Raw genomic sequence first — 15639 nt, forward strand, 5'->3', positions numbered from 1 at the left:
GTGTACCCAACAGTCTCCTTTGGGTATCCTATGAAGACACATTTCTCCGATTTGGGTTCGAGCTTATCAGGTTGAAGCTTTTTCACATAAGCATCGCAGCCCCAAACTTTCAGAAACGACAACTTTGGTTTCTTGCCAAACCACAATTCATAAGGCGTCGTCTCAACGGATTTCGATGGTGTCCTATTTAACGTGAATGCAGCTGTCTTTAAAGCATAACCCCAAAACGATAGCGGTAAATCAATAAGAGACATCATAGATCGCACCATATCTAATAAAGTACGATTACGACGTTCGGACACACCATTACGCTGTGGTGTTCCCGGGTGACGTGAGTTGCGAAACTATTCCGCATTGTTTCAAATGTAGACCAAACTCGTAACTCAAATATTCTCCTCCACGATCAGATCATAGAAAATTTATTTTCTTGTTACGATGATTTTCAACTTCAATCTGAAATTCTTTGAACTTTTCAAATGTTTCAGACTTATGTTTCATTAAGTAGATATACCCATATCTGCTTAAATCATCTGTGAACGTGAGAAAATAACGATATCCGCCACGTGCCTCAACATTCATTGGACCACATACATCTGTATGTATGATTTCCAACAAATCCGTTGCTCTTTCCATAGTACCAGAAAACGGCGTTTTAGTCATCTTACCCATGAGGCACGGTTCGCAAGTACCAAGTGATTCATAATCAAGTGGTTCCAAAAGTCCATCAGTATGGAGTTTCTTCATGCGCTTTACACCGATATGACCTAAACGGCAGTGCCACAAATAAGTTGCACTATCATTATCAACTCTGCATCTTTTGATTTCAACATTATGAATATGTGTATCACTACTATCGAGATTCATCAAAAAATAGACCACTCTTCAAGGGTGCATGACCATAAAAGATATTACTCCTATAAATAGAACAACCATTATTCTCTGATTTAAATGAATAACCGTCTCGCATCAAACAAGATCCAGATATAATGTTCATGCTCAACGCTGGCACCAAATAACAATTATTTAGGTCTAATACTAATCCCGAAGATAGATGTAGAGGTAGCGTGTCGACCGCGATCAAATCGACTTTGGAACCATTTCCCACGCGCATCATCACCTCGTCCTTAGCCAATCTTCGCTTAATTCGTAGCCCCTGTTTCGAGTTGCAAATGTTAGCAACAGAACCCGTATCAAATACCCAGGTGCTACTGCGAGCATTAGTAAGGTACACATCAATAACATGTATATCACATATACCTTTGTTCACTTTGTCATCCTTCTTATCCGCCAAATACTTGGGGCAGTTCCGCTTCCAGTGACCAGTCTGCTTGCAGTAGAAGCACCCAGTCTCAGGCTTAGGTCCAGACTTGGGTTTCTTCTCCTGAGCAGCAACTTGTTTGCTGTTCTTCTTGAAGTTCCCTTTCTTCTTCCCTTTGCCCTTTTTCTTAAAACTGGTGGTCTTATTGACCATCAACACTTGATGCTCCTTCTTGATTTCTACCTCCGCGGCTTTTAGCATCGCGAAGAGCTCAGGAATAGTCTTATTCATCCCTTGCATATTATAGTTCATCATGAAGCTTTTGTAGCTTGGTGGCAGTGATTGAAGAACTCTGTCAATGACACTATCAACAGGAAGATTAACCCCCAGTTGAGTCAAGTGATTATGATACCCAGACATTTTGAGTATATGTTCACTGATAGAACTATTCTCCTCCATCTTGCAGCTATAAAACTTATTGGAGACTTCATATCTCTCAATCCGGGCATTTGCTTGAAATATTAACTTCAACTCCTGGAACATCTCATATGCTCCATGACGTTCAAAATGTCGTTGAAGACCCGGTTCTAAGCCGTAAAGCATGGCACACTGAACTATCGAGTAGTCATCAGCTTTGCTCTGCCAGACGTTCATAACATCTGGTGTTTCTCCTGCAGCAAGCTTGACACTTAGCGGTGTTTCCAGAACGTAATTCTTCTATGCAGCAATGAGGATAATCCTCAAGTTACGGACCCAGTCCGTGTAATTGCTACCATCATCTTTCAACTTTGCTTTCTCAAGGAACGCATTAAAATTCAACGGAACAATAGCACGAGCCATCTATCTACAATCAAACATAGACAAGCAAGATACTATCAGGTACTAAGTTCATGATAAATTTAAGTTCAGTTAATCATATTACTTAAGAACTCCCACTTAGAAAGATATCCCTCTAATCCTCTAAGTGATCACGTGATCCAAATCAACTAAACCATGTCCGATCATCACGTGAGATGGAGTAGTATCAATGGTGAACATCAATATGTTGATCATATCTACTATATGATTCACGCTCGAACTTTCGGTCTCTGTGTTCCGAGGACATACCTGTTATATGCTAGGCTCGTCAAGTTTAACCTGAGTATTCCACGTGTGCAACTGTTTTGCACCCGTTGTATTTGAACGTAGAGCCTATCACACCCGATCATCACGTGGTGTCTCAGCACGAAGAAATTTCGCAATGATGAATACTCAGGGAGAACACTTATACTTTGATAATTTAGTGAGGGATCATCTTATAATGCTACCGTCAATCAAAGCAAGATAAGATGCATAAAAGATAAACATCACATGCAATCAATATAAGTGATATGATATGGCCATCATCATCTTGTACTTGTGATCTCCATCTCCGAAGTACCGTCATGATCACCATCGTCATCGGCGCGACACCTTGATCTCCATCGTAGCATCATTGTCGTCTCGCCAATCTTATGCTTCCACGACTATCGCTACCGCTTAGTGATAAAGTAAAGCATTACAGCGCGATTGTATTACATACAATAAAGCGACAACCATATGGCTCCTGCCAGTTGCCGATAACTCGGCTACAAAACATGACCATCTCATACAATAAAATTTAGCATCATGTCTTGACCATATCACATCACAACATGCCCTGCAAAAACAAGTTAGACGTCCTCTACTTTGTTGTTGCAAGTTTTACGTGGCTGCTACGGGCTTAGCAAGAACCGTTCTTACCTACGCATCAAAACCACTACGATAGTTTGTTAAGTTGGTGATGTTTTAACCTTCGCAAGGACCGGGCGTAGCCACACTTGGTTCAACTAAAACTGGAGAAATTGACACCCGCCAGCCACCTGTGTGCAAAGCACGTCGGTAGAACCAGTCTCGTGTAAGCGTACGCGTAATGTCGGTCCGGGCCGCTTCATCCAACAATACCGCCGAACCAAAGTATGACATGCTGGTAAGCAGTATGACTTATATCGCCCACAACTCACTTGTGTTCTACTCGTGCATAACATCAACGCATAAAACCTAGGCTCGGATGCCACTATTGGGGAACGTAGTAATTTCAAAAAAATTCCTACGCACACGCAAGATCATGGTGATGAATAGCAACAAGAGGGGAGAGTGTTGTCTACGTACCCTCGTAGACTGGCAACGGAAGCGTTGACACAACGTAGAGGAAGTAGTCGTACGTCTTCCCGATCCGACCGATCCAAGTACCAAACGTACGGCACCTCCGAGTTCTGCACACGTTCAACACGGTGACGTCCCTCGAGCTCCGATCCAGCAAAGTGTTGAGGGAGAGTTTCGTCAGCACGACAGTGTGATGACAGTGATGATGTTCTAACGACGCAGGGCTTCGCCTAAGCACCGCTACGATATGACCGAGGTGGAATATGGTGGAAGGGGGCACCGCACACGGCTAAGGAACGATCACGAAGATCAACTTGTGTGTCATGGGGTGCCCCCTTGCCCCCGTATATAAAGGAGGGAGAGGGGTAGGTGCGGCCGGCCCAAGGGGTGCGCCTGGAGGAGTCCTACTCCCACCGGGAGTAGGACTCCCCCCTCTTGCCTTGTTGGAAAAGGAAGGGGGAAGGGAGAAAGAGGAAAGCCCCCCCCCTTCCTTGTCCTATTCGGACTAGGGGGAGGGGGCGCGCGGCCTGCCCTGGCCAGCCCTCCTCTTCTCTCTTAGGGCCCATGTAGGCCCAATAACCCCCGGGGGGTTCCGGTAACCCCCCGGTACTCCGGAAAAATCCCGATTTCACCCGGGACGTTTCCGATATCCAAATATAGGCTTTCAATATATCAATCTTTATGTCTCGACCATTTCAAGACTCCTCGTCATGTCCGTGATCACATCCGGGACACCGAACAACCTTCGGTACATCAAAACACAAAAAACCTAATTACGATCGTCACCGAACTTTAAGCGTGCGGACCCTATGGGTTCAAGAACTATGTAGACATGACCGAGACACGTCTCCGGTCAATAACCAATAGCGGAACCTGGATGCTCATATTGGCTCCTATATATTCTACGAAGATCTTTATCGGTCAGACCGCATAACAATATACGTTGTTCCCTTTGTCATCGGTATGTTACTTGCCCGAGATTCGATCGTCGGTATCTCAATACCTAGTTCAATCTCGTTACCGGCAAGTCTCTTTACTCGTTCAGTAATACATCATCCCGCAACTAACTTATTAGTTGCAATGCTTGCAAGGCTTGAGTGATGTGCATTACCGAGAGGGCCCAGAGATACCTCTCCGACAATCGGAGTGACAAATCCTAATCTCAAAATACGCCAACCCAAAAAATACCTTCGGAGACATCTGTAGAGCACCTTTATAATCACTCAGTTACGTTGTGACGTTTGGTAGCACACAAAGTGTTCCTCTGGTAAACGGGAGTTGCATAATCTCATAGTCATAGGAATATATATAAGTTATGAAGAAAGCAATAGCAACAAACTAAACGATCAAGTGCTAAGCTAATGGAATGGGTCAAGTCAATCACATCATTCTCCTAATGATGTGATCCCGTTAACCAAATAACAACTCATGTCTATGGTTAGGAAACATAACCATCTTTGATCAATGAGCTAGTCAAGTAGAGGCATACTAGTGACACTCTGTTTGTCTATGTATTCACACATGTATTATATGTCCGGTTAATACAATTCTAGCATGAATAATAAACATTTATCATGATACAAGGAAATAAATAATAACTTTATTATTGCCTCTAGGGCATATTTGCTTCAACATCAACACCTATGCATGTCCAGCATAAGTTATGATTTTATGCATTAATTTTTTTCGAGAGTATGCCAATAGCGTACCTTATCTTTATAGAAGAAGAGCAACAAGTTTACAAGAGATGCCTAGAGGAGGATGCAAACATCACACCTAGGTTCACACCCGATTACACCCCACTCAAGAACCAAAGTCTACTCTCTAACAAATCAAGACAACCCGCCTACTCCTAGACCCGCCTCCCTCCACTCTTGGATCTCCCGCAGGATCGCACCCACCACATGAAGAGGTGATTTTTGTTGGGCCATTATATTGAAGACCCATGCATTACGTTGCTTCCACAATGCCCAGGTGACCGCAATCACAAAAGTGTCGAACCCACGTTTGTGCTCTTTCCTGAAACCCCTCCTAGCCTGCAACCACCAATCTAGCAAGTATCCTCCGTCGTCGGCCGCTCCACGTTCAAGTTGAGCTCTTGTAGGCATTCATGCCACACTTCCCTAGCGAAAACACATTGGATCAAGATGTGCTTCGCATTGTCTTCTTCCTGCAAACAAGTGAAGTAGCTAGAAGAGCGATCTTGCAACCCGTGCTTTGCTCTCCTGTCCGAGGTCCAAATGCGGTGTTGTATCTCCAACCAGACAAATATTTTGCACTTGAGAAGCACCCAACTCTTCCAGATGCAAGAAGCATAGGCAACCCGTTGGATCCCTTGGCATAGACGATGATATGTGGATCTGGCGGTGTACTGCCCGGACGGGTCCGCCGGCCAAGAGAAACAATCTGTCCTATCTGGATCCCGAGGCACGGTGCTAATAGCTAGATTAAGGTGAACTAGCTGCATATGACCCGTGAAGGTGAGCTCTCCATCCATATCCTGCAGCCACCTTCCCTGCTCGAGGGCATCTCTCACCGTGCGTCGGTTCCTGGTACGGGTATCCACCAGCTTGTGTAGCAGAGGTGCTATATCTAGCACAGCAAATCCATGTATCCATCTGTCTCTCCAGAACAGCACCTTGGTGCCATCTCCCACCTCAATTTTTACCAGACTGTCAAAGACCGCTCTTGCGTCTTTATCATCCAACATAGCAAGCCCCTGCCATGGCCTCGTAGGATCCGTCCTTTTTAACCACTCCCATCTCACCCTAAGTGCAAGGCCATGGAGCTCTAGATCCCTCACCCCGGGGCCACCCAAGTAAGTGGGTCTGCATATCGTGCTCCAAGCCACAAGACACTTCCCGCCATTCACTTTATCTTTGCCAGCCTAGAAGAACGCACGCATCCATTGGTTGATTTCCTCCAACACCCACACCGGGGCCTCTGCTATCATAAAGTGATGGATGGGTTTTGCCGCAATGACAGATTTAGCAAGCACCAACCGACCAGACCTCTGGATCATGCCCCGCTGCCACGCAGGAGCAGCTTTCTTCGCTTGATCCAACATGGGCTGCCACTCTGCTCTACTAAGTTGGTGGATTGCCAACTGCAGCCCCAGGTATCTACACGGGAAGCTTCCCACATTGCATTGCAGAATGGACTCCACCCGCTCCCTATCAGCCACTTCACCATTGATCATGACGGCCAAGGATTTCTGGTAATTGATCTTCAATCCCGAAGCCTCCCCAAACATCCACAACGCTTCCTTTACGAATCTCAGATCCATCAACGTGGGCTTAACAAACAGCGCCACGTCATCGGCATATATAGACACACTTTGCTCTGCCGAGATCCCAGTGAATTTACTCGACACCCCCAAAGCCACTGCTTTAGTCATAATCTTTGACAGCACATCCATCGCAATGACGAACAACAACGGAGACACTGGGTCCCCTTGCCTTAGTCCTTGCACATGCTTGAAGCTTCTTCCCGGACATCCATTCACCAAGACTTTCGTGGTGGCTGTCTTGAGGAGAATTCCCGGACATGCATTAATTTAACCATGCAACCATACCATATTAGCAATCCATGCAAGTCACTCATAAGTTATATTGCTTGATTTTTTTTTATATATGATATATGTGTCACTGTGTTCAGATACTTGGAGCATACCCACAGTTTTTATGATTAACATTCTGTTATCTACAATGTAAAGTGAGAACACTGTTACATTTGCATTGCATTTAGTTGTTTTTATCACCTATTAATACAATTATTTTAGCAAGATTCCTGTGACAACGCATGGGACATCATCTAGTAGTCTAAATATCTACCCGCAGAGGAAATGCATAAATACTTGAGGTTGCAAGCAGCGGCCTGCTGGAATCAGGTGGCAGTTGTACAAAGAGGCAATCAAACAAACATTGCACATGCTGATATGCACGCAGGGATTCCAGTCCATGACAGATAAACCATCGTGCTTTCATGAATGAACTGACAGGCAGAATTACAATCTTGGTTGCTGCATCCTACGATTACTTCCGTTGCTTTCATGCATGAAATGGCAGAAGTACAAGTTTTCTTGGTGCATCCTACTTCCGTTTTCACAACCAATAGTCATTACAAAGCATCGAATTAATTAATTTGACCGTTTAGATACAACCTTGCTCACTTACGTCCTTGGGCCAATGGCGGGATGCTCTGCTCGTTTCTGAAGTAGTTCGTAGGATCCACGGCCGCCTTCACCGACGCGAGCCTCTGGAAGTTGCTCGCGAAGTACTGCTCACCCCAAACCTTGCCGCCGTCGAAGGTGGTGACGTCGTCCACCACCACGTTCTGGCCGATGTCAAGGTCCCGGTAGTTCACGTACGCCTGCCTCGGGTTCTTGCTCACGTACTGCCCCATGAAGTCGTAGAAGTTGCCGAGCCAGGTGTTCGCCGCCGCGCCGCCGTCTCCCTGCCAGAACACGATGTACTGGACGTTGTACAGCATGCTCCGGTGCGGGTACGGCGTCGCGTCGGTGGGGACGCTCCCTATGAACCCGCCGTGGGGCTCTAGGATGATGAGCCCGGCGCCGTTCATCGTGAACCAGGAGAAGATGTCCTTCCACACGCCCTTGGAGATGGCGCTCTGGACGTAGTCGGACTTGTTCTTGGTGTACGTGCTCAGGCTGGTGGTCCGGCTCAGGAGCGCCTCCACCGGCGTGTCCCTGTTCCAGAAGCTGATGAAGGCTACGGACTGGAGCCAGGTCATCGACTGGCAGTCGGCGCTCGTCATGGTGAGCTCCGGGAACTGGTCGCCCATGGTCGCCACCAGCGAGCTGCACGTGCCAAGGTATAGGGCCTGGAACAGGGCTTGCTGCCCCTGCACGATCACCCTTATGGTGAGGTCGTTGGGGAGTGATGGCCCGACGTCTTGCCATCTGGTCACGATGTCTGCGGCGCCCTGGTCAATCGTCTTTGCGATGTTGAACATGGTCACCGTCGGCGGGACCTGCACGAGCTGGACCTTCCACGAGAGCACGATGCCGAAGCTCCCGCCGCCGCCGCCTCGGATGGCCCAGAAGAGGTCCTCCCCCATGCCGACCCTGTCGAGGAGATCCCCGTTGGCGTTGACAAGCTTGGCGTCGAGGACGTTGTCGACGGCGAGGCCATACTTGCGCATCATCATGCCGATGGCGCCGCCGCTGAAGTGGCCGCCCACGCCGATCGTCGGGCACAGGCCGGCCGGGAACGCGAGCTGGGAGTTGTCCTTCGCGATGGTGTAGTACAGCTCCCCGATGGTCGCGCCGGAGTCGACCCAAGCAGTGGTCTCCGACTGGTTGACGCTCACGGCGCGGAGGTTGGCGAGGTCGACCACCCCGAACACCTCGGGCCGCGCCGACCGGTAGGACAGGCCCTCGTAGTCGTGCCCGCCACTGCGCACGCGGAGGCGCACGCCCTGCGTGCGGCCGCAGAGCACGGCGGCCTGGACGTGGGAGGCGTCGGTCGGCGTCACGACGCAGAGCGGCCTCACCGTGGTGTTGGTGAAGAATCTGGGGCTCCTAATGGAGGAGACCAGCACGCCGGCGAAGCTGCTCGAGCTCTGCGTGTACACGAGCTCGCTAGGTATCTTCTCCCGTAGGCATTGGAGGAAGTCATCAGGGGAGGCTAGGGAAGGGACCGAGGTCAGGTAGCATGAGAAGAAGCAAACGAAAAGCGCGAGTGCTAAGCCTTTGAGCATAGCCATCTTTTGCTTCCCGCACTGATAGTGCCTTCGCTGTGCTTAAACTACCTTGCCTGAGCTCCTTATATAGTACTCCTGCTCCGAGTCGATCCAAGCCGTGGAGTACTTGTTGGTTCATCGGCTGATGATGTGAAATTTGTTGTGCTAGTGTGACTTGAGCTATGACCTCGGGATACGTGAATTCATTAGCTGGTCCTAGCCAGATGCAAAAGTCGCGGCCAACGATTCCCCACATGCTGGGCATCATTGAAAATGTATCTGTTGCACTTCGCACTTGTGATGTGCACCGGTTAACGTAGAACATTTTCAAAAATTAGAAGAAAAAAATTAACACATTGACACAACGTCTATGTATGTTGTTGTAAAGTTTCGTATCAAAATTTGAAACATATCTTGAGATACGAAAATGACAAAAAAAGTGCGAGGGGAAAATGACAAATTTGATATCATGCGATAATGGGCCAAATCTAAAACACAAATTATGTTAGGTACTGTTCAGTGTTAAATTTGTCATTTTTTTCCGATGAAGTATGTTTCAAATTTTGACTGAAAATTTCCTAACAACATACATTAATGATGTGTGAATGTGCTAATTTTTTCCAGAATTGTTTAAAGAATTAAAATGTGTAACGTGATTTCGGTGCACTGGTAACACCACACATACCGGTGCACCAGATATTCTCTCAGGCATTGCCAGTGTATACTGCTTTAGCTACACGTCGGGCAAATAATTTTTTGTATTCGGTCAGTCAAAATTCAAGGTATTTTGTGATCTGTATGTGGTAGGTCACCATTGATTTGATTGACATTGTTCTTTCGATTTCCTGTCATTCCTTGCTTAGTGCATGATGCAGCCTCCATGCATGCATGTCTCCATTTCGTGACTCTTGCAAGCACATGTACGTGCATGTTTTTCTTTTCTTGTGTTTCCTTCTGTTTTCACGCGCGTGTTTGCTTTTCTTTAGCTAGGTTTTTCTTTTTTATGTGTATTGTCAGATGTTGAGTGTGCGTAAATTAAAAAGTACTATACAAATTGTCTGCAAATTATATTAGAGTGCAAGATGTCCTTATTATATGTTTATTCTTGCATTAAAAAGGTGTGATTTTGTACTAATTGTATGAAAGTTTTCTTTTAGCTATTTTTAATTTTTTGTTTTGGGTAATACCAATGCAACTAATTTCATTCTTTCTTAAAAATATTATTTTAATATTTTTGTGTAAATATGCATGCAAAAACTATACAATATGTGTTAAATTATACTAGATTGCGAAAGTTGTACTATTATATGTGTATTTCTATCGTATTAAAAATATGCATTTTAGTGCAATGTTGTGTGCAAGTATTTTTCCTTCTTGTTAAAGGATAATACCAATGCCGCTAAGTCATTCTTCCTTAGATTTTTTTTTAAAAAAATCATCTTTCTTCTTTAAGAGTAATGCCAATGCCACAAATTCATTCCTTTTTAAAAATATCTTTGTTTGCGAAAAATCTACTATTATATTTCTTGTATATTATAAAAAGTGCAATTTATTTGTAAATCGTGTGCAAATTTAGTCATTATTTTTTTATTTCTTTTCCACTTCCTTTCATCTTAAAGGGTAACATCAATGTCACTAATTCATTCTTTCTAAGAAAATGTCGACTTTATTTTTGTGTGTGTAAGTATACATGCAAGTACTACATATTATTTTTGTAAATTATACTAGAGCGTGAAAATTGCACTATTATATGCATATTCTTTGCATATTACAAAAAGTGCAAAGATGTGTGCTGAGTTTTTTTTTCATGCTCTTTCTTCTTATAGGGTTTCATTCTTCCATACAAATCTTTATTATTTATATTTTATTCATTGTTAATGGTAATATTAATGTCATTCGACTATTATATGTTTATTCTTGCATATTATAAAAATACAATTTACGTGTAAACTGCATGCATATTTTTTCATTATTTATTTACTTATTTTCATTTTATTCCTTCTTAAAAGGTAATACCAATGTCACTAGTTCATTCTTTCTTACAAAATTCAAATATTTTTATTTTTATGTGTGTAAATATACACACAAGTACTATATAATATGTGTGCACATTATACTAGAGTGCAAAAATGCACTATTATATGTTTATATTTGCACATTACAAGAGGTGCAATATTAGTGAAAAGTTGTGTGCAACAGTTTTCTATTTTTTTTGTTTTATCATTTTTAAAGGGTATTACGAATACGAATGATACATTCTTCCTTAGAAAACTTCATTATTTTGAAAAAAATAGTTTTTATGTCATATATGTACAGTTACTGGAGACATATACAAACGTGTGTGCGCGCTCTTATGTCTCATGCATGTACTCATGTCCATCCAGCCATGACATGCCCAACCTGCATGCATGTACACCACGAGGCAAAACATTGTGGAGCACAGGACTGGCACTGGGCCTAGTATTAATTGAATTCTAAGGTAAAAGAATGACTGGCCCAAAAAAACCATGCATTTGATATTTGCATATTGACGTAATGATGTATGCCCTACGTCACTCTGCTCGTGCACAACACCGCTCCGTTATGTTATGTGATGAAAGAATTTAGCTTCTTATTGGGCTAGTTATTCACATGGCTCCAAGAATTGACCCTAGAACTATCTGTCCCTCCTTTTCTTGTAGAATTCATCCCCCCTCTTGACTATATTTAGAATAGTTGCACATCACTAGTCCCAATGTAAACAATTTAACATAAGTTTGGACCCACTTACTTTGTGGAAATGACACGATGTATAAGGTGACAAATACCAGGTGCTCTTGTAGGAGCCTTACTCTCATGCTCCAGAGCGAGCTCAGTCGTTGGATCTATGATCGAACGGCATCAAAGGAGCCTCGTAACTTCGCGTAATTACGAGACTAATGGAGTTTATTTTGGCAAAAAAATTGGAGCGCTTTAGATGGCCATTGGATCTTAGACCCAACGCTCATATTGAGCCCGTAGCATTGGAGCATATGAAGCTCGTAGCACCTGATAGTTCCCATAAGGTCCTCATATCAAGGTAGAAGTAAATTACATGGAAGAAAGACTATTTGATACCCGATAGTCCGCACTTTGTTGTGGGAATATTTCCAATATATTTCAATGAGCACAAGGTGACCAATCGCAATGACAACGAGTTTGTGGCCAAGATGCTCGAGGACGAACCAGACCTCCTCGCTCACAACAAAACCTTCTTCCGATCCATGAACGACGAGCACACGGTCTACCACGACCACGCCGAGCTCGCCTACCTCGAACGCGAGAAAAGTCAGTTCTTCAACAAGCTCAAAGAGCTCCTTGAGGAGTATGAGGACGAGCACGAGTTGCATGGAGCCATCATACCTCCAATGACAACAAAGCCAGTCCCTCCCACGGGAGGGGGGTGAAAGGACATGCGATGCCCCCATGTGTGGTTTTGGTAATTGATGACAATCTCTATGGACTAATGGTTGCCTTGAGTTATATTTGAAGGATTTGCCCATAGGATTGTCTTGAAGTCCATGTGTTGGTTTCAAGGAGTTTATGAGATGGCCAAAGTGCTTTTCAAGGAATTATCCAAAGATTGGTCATGTGTGAGTTGAGATGGCCAAAGTGCTTTTTAAGGAATTATCCAAAGATTGGTCATGTGTGAGTTGAGCTTATTGCAAGCATGTCTTGAAGAAGAAGATTGTGTGATCATTCATGTTTACCTTCAATACATCATCCAAATGAAGAGAGTTGGAAAGATTCAATATTGATCAAGACTAAGTCAAGAGTAAATCAAGTTGATCAACTCACAAAGCGTAGAAGAAGTACCGAGAGGGATCAAGTGATCCCATGGTATGGTAAGCATTGTCCATTACGCTTTGTGTACTAACCCATGGTCTACGTGAGAGTTCTTTGTGGGGTTAGGTATGTTTCCATGGTCTTGCGTCAAGAGGAAGATCTCATACAACCCATGGAGGATGACATCAAGTGGTGATCGTCATCAAGCTTGCAGTGTGCAAGTTCAAGTGGAGCAACTCGAAGAGTGGCTCACCCATAATGGAGTATGAGGGAGCAATCAAGCTTGAGAAAATTCCTTATTTGACACTATTTTAAAATTTGCTTCCTTATTTGACACTGGAAAAAAATTTCTTCCCTATTTGACACAAGTTCTAAATTTTATTCCTTATATGACATTTCCGTTCATTTTGAGCCTAAATGACACCTGAAAAGACTCTTTTACCCCTCATGTAGTATGTGTGTGGGGGGCAATAGCGCACACACGCAGCACCAGTGCGAGGGCAGGAGCACACACGCAGCAACACATACACATGCACCAACACACACACGCACGCGCACACACACGCAACAACACGCACGCGCACGTGCACACACACGCACACACACGCAGCAACACACATGCACGCGCACACACACGCAGCAACACACACGCACGCAGCACACACACATACACACACACACGCAGCAGCAGTAGCACACACGCATGCAGCACATAGGCACGCAACAGCACACACACGCGCGCGCGCACGTACACACGCAGTAGCAAACACACACGCAGCGGCACAAATGTACACACACATGCAGCAGCAGCACACATGTGCGCGTGCACCCACACACGCAACAGCACACACGCGCGCACACACATACCGCATGAGGGGCAAAATCGTCTTTTCAGGTGTCATTTAGGCTCAAAATGGACGGAAGTGTCGTATAGGGAATAAAATTTAGGACTAATGTCAAATAGGGAAGAAAAACTTTTCCAGTGTCAAATAAGGAACCAGATTTTAAGACAGTGTCAAATAAGGAATTTTCTCATAAAGCTTGAAGCTTGTCGTCCATTGTGATGTCAATGGAATTGTGAAGATGTGCCAAAGAGTGGCTCACCCATAGTGGAGTATGGGGGAGCAATCAACTAGTCTCCGTCGAGCCAACACAATCAAGAAAGGTGGTCTAACTTGAGGAAGTCAAGATCGTCATCATCTAGCTCAAGTGGACTATGTGCAAGGCAAAGGTTTGCCCTTGATAAGTTTTCTATTTCATCAGTCTCATAGTGGTAGTTGGGAGACCGGGTTGTAGGATCGATTGCCGTACTATCAAGGGGGGCTCTCTAGTGAGTAGCTTGATTGTATCGTTCGTCGAGAGCTCAAACCATTGCATCCTTGCATCATCTCTCTTGGTTCTTATTTTGTTCTTCTCCTTTTGAGATTTGGTTCTTATGGTCATCTTCTTGACAAGCTCGAGTTCATCGAAAACCGATTTCATATGCATCTTCTTTTGTGTTTTCGGTGTTGGAGTTTTTAATGGTCTTAATTGAGAAAGGGTTCTCATTGTTTTAGTTTGGGTATTTTCTACATTGCTATTTCTTGATATTTCTATCAAGATTGTGTTTGCTCTTGTCCTTAGCTTTCCAACAAACTTGATTTCGTCGAATTCGGAGCTCGTATGCGAAAGTTGTGGTTGTTTTGATATTACATGTTTTACACAGAGAGGTTGTACCGCCCCATGGAGAGGTTGTACTGGTTGACCGGTACAACCGATGTTTGGAGCGGTTGTACCGCTCCAGAATTGGTCCGTAGGTTGTACCGGCCACGTACCGCTCTACCACCGGACTAATCTCTGTTGTGGTGCAGTTGTTGGGCGGTTGTGGGCCGGTTGTACCGCTTATTGCCTGTTATCGGTTGTACCGGTGCTCATAGAGGTTGTACCGCTCCTATGTTATTCTGCACATAACGGGCAGATTCGTGAGGACCTATTTAAGGGGGTCTTCTTCCCCAATGGTTCCCAATCTCTTGAGCTCATTTTTGCCCCCATTGTTGACCTTCTTTGAGCTTGCTAACTCTCAATCCCTCCATGGATTCTTGCTAGTTTTTGAGGAAAAAGAGAGAGGAGATCTAGATCCACATTTCCACCAATCACTTTCTTCTCTTTGTGAGGGGAACCCCTTGGATCTAGATCTTGGAGTTCTTGGTGTTCTCCTTCTTGTCCTTCCTCTCATTTTCCTCCCTAGCATTAGTTGCTTCGGTGGGATTTGAGAGAGAAGGACTTGGGCACTCCGTGTGCCCTTGCCATTGCATTTGGTGCATCGGTTTGAGTTCTTCACGTGATACGTGGAAGTTACAAGTTGAGAAGCTTATTACTCTTGGGTGCTTGGTACCCTTGAGCTTGTTCCTATTGGGTGCTTGGGCGCCCTAGACGGTTGGTGGTGTTCGGAGCTCAATCATTGTGGTGTAAAGCTCCGGGCAAGCGTCGGGGTCTCCAATTAGGTTGTGGAGATCGCCCCGAGCAATTTGACGGGTACCGGTGACCGCCCCCAAGGGTTGCCAAAGTGTACGGGTTCGGTGACCGCCCCCAAGGGTTGCCACTTGTACGGGTTCGGTGACCGCCCTCAAGGGTCCTGAGGGAGTCCTGGATTAGGGGGTGTTCGGATAGCCGGACTATACCTTCAGCCGGACTCCTGAACTATGAAGATACAAGATTGAAGACTTCGTCCC

General features: G+C 45.0%; 1 protein-coding gene across 1 annotated transcript; it reads right to left on the reverse strand.

Moving 5' to 3' along the window:
- Positions 1–7381: 7381 nt before the first annotated feature.
- LOC125522828 (berberine bridge enzyme-like Cyn d 4) lies at positions 7382–9174 on the reverse strand. The gene has a single exon (XM_048687864.1). It carries the CDS (start codon positions 9146–9148, stop codon positions 7589–7591), a length of 1560 nt encoding a protein of 519 aa, XP_048543821.1. The 5' UTR covers positions 9149–9174; the 3' UTR covers positions 7382–7588.
- Between the last annotated feature and the right edge of the window lie 6465 nt (positions 9175–15639).

This window comes from Triticum urartu, chromosome 7 (assembly GCF_003073215.2).
Source record: "Triticum urartu cultivar G1812 chromosome 7, Tu2.1, whole genome shotgun sequence".
In the NCBI taxonomy this organism is placed as follows: domain Eukaryota; kingdom Viridiplantae; phylum Streptophyta; class Magnoliopsida; order Poales; family Poaceae; genus Triticum; species Triticum urartu.

What these genes read in the sequence shown, in the direction of transcription:
- LOC125522828 (XM_048687864.1), bottom strand. Translation starts at nt 9,148, where the DNA reads ATGGCTATGCTCAAAGGCTTAGCACTCGCGCTTTTCGTTTGCTTCTTC.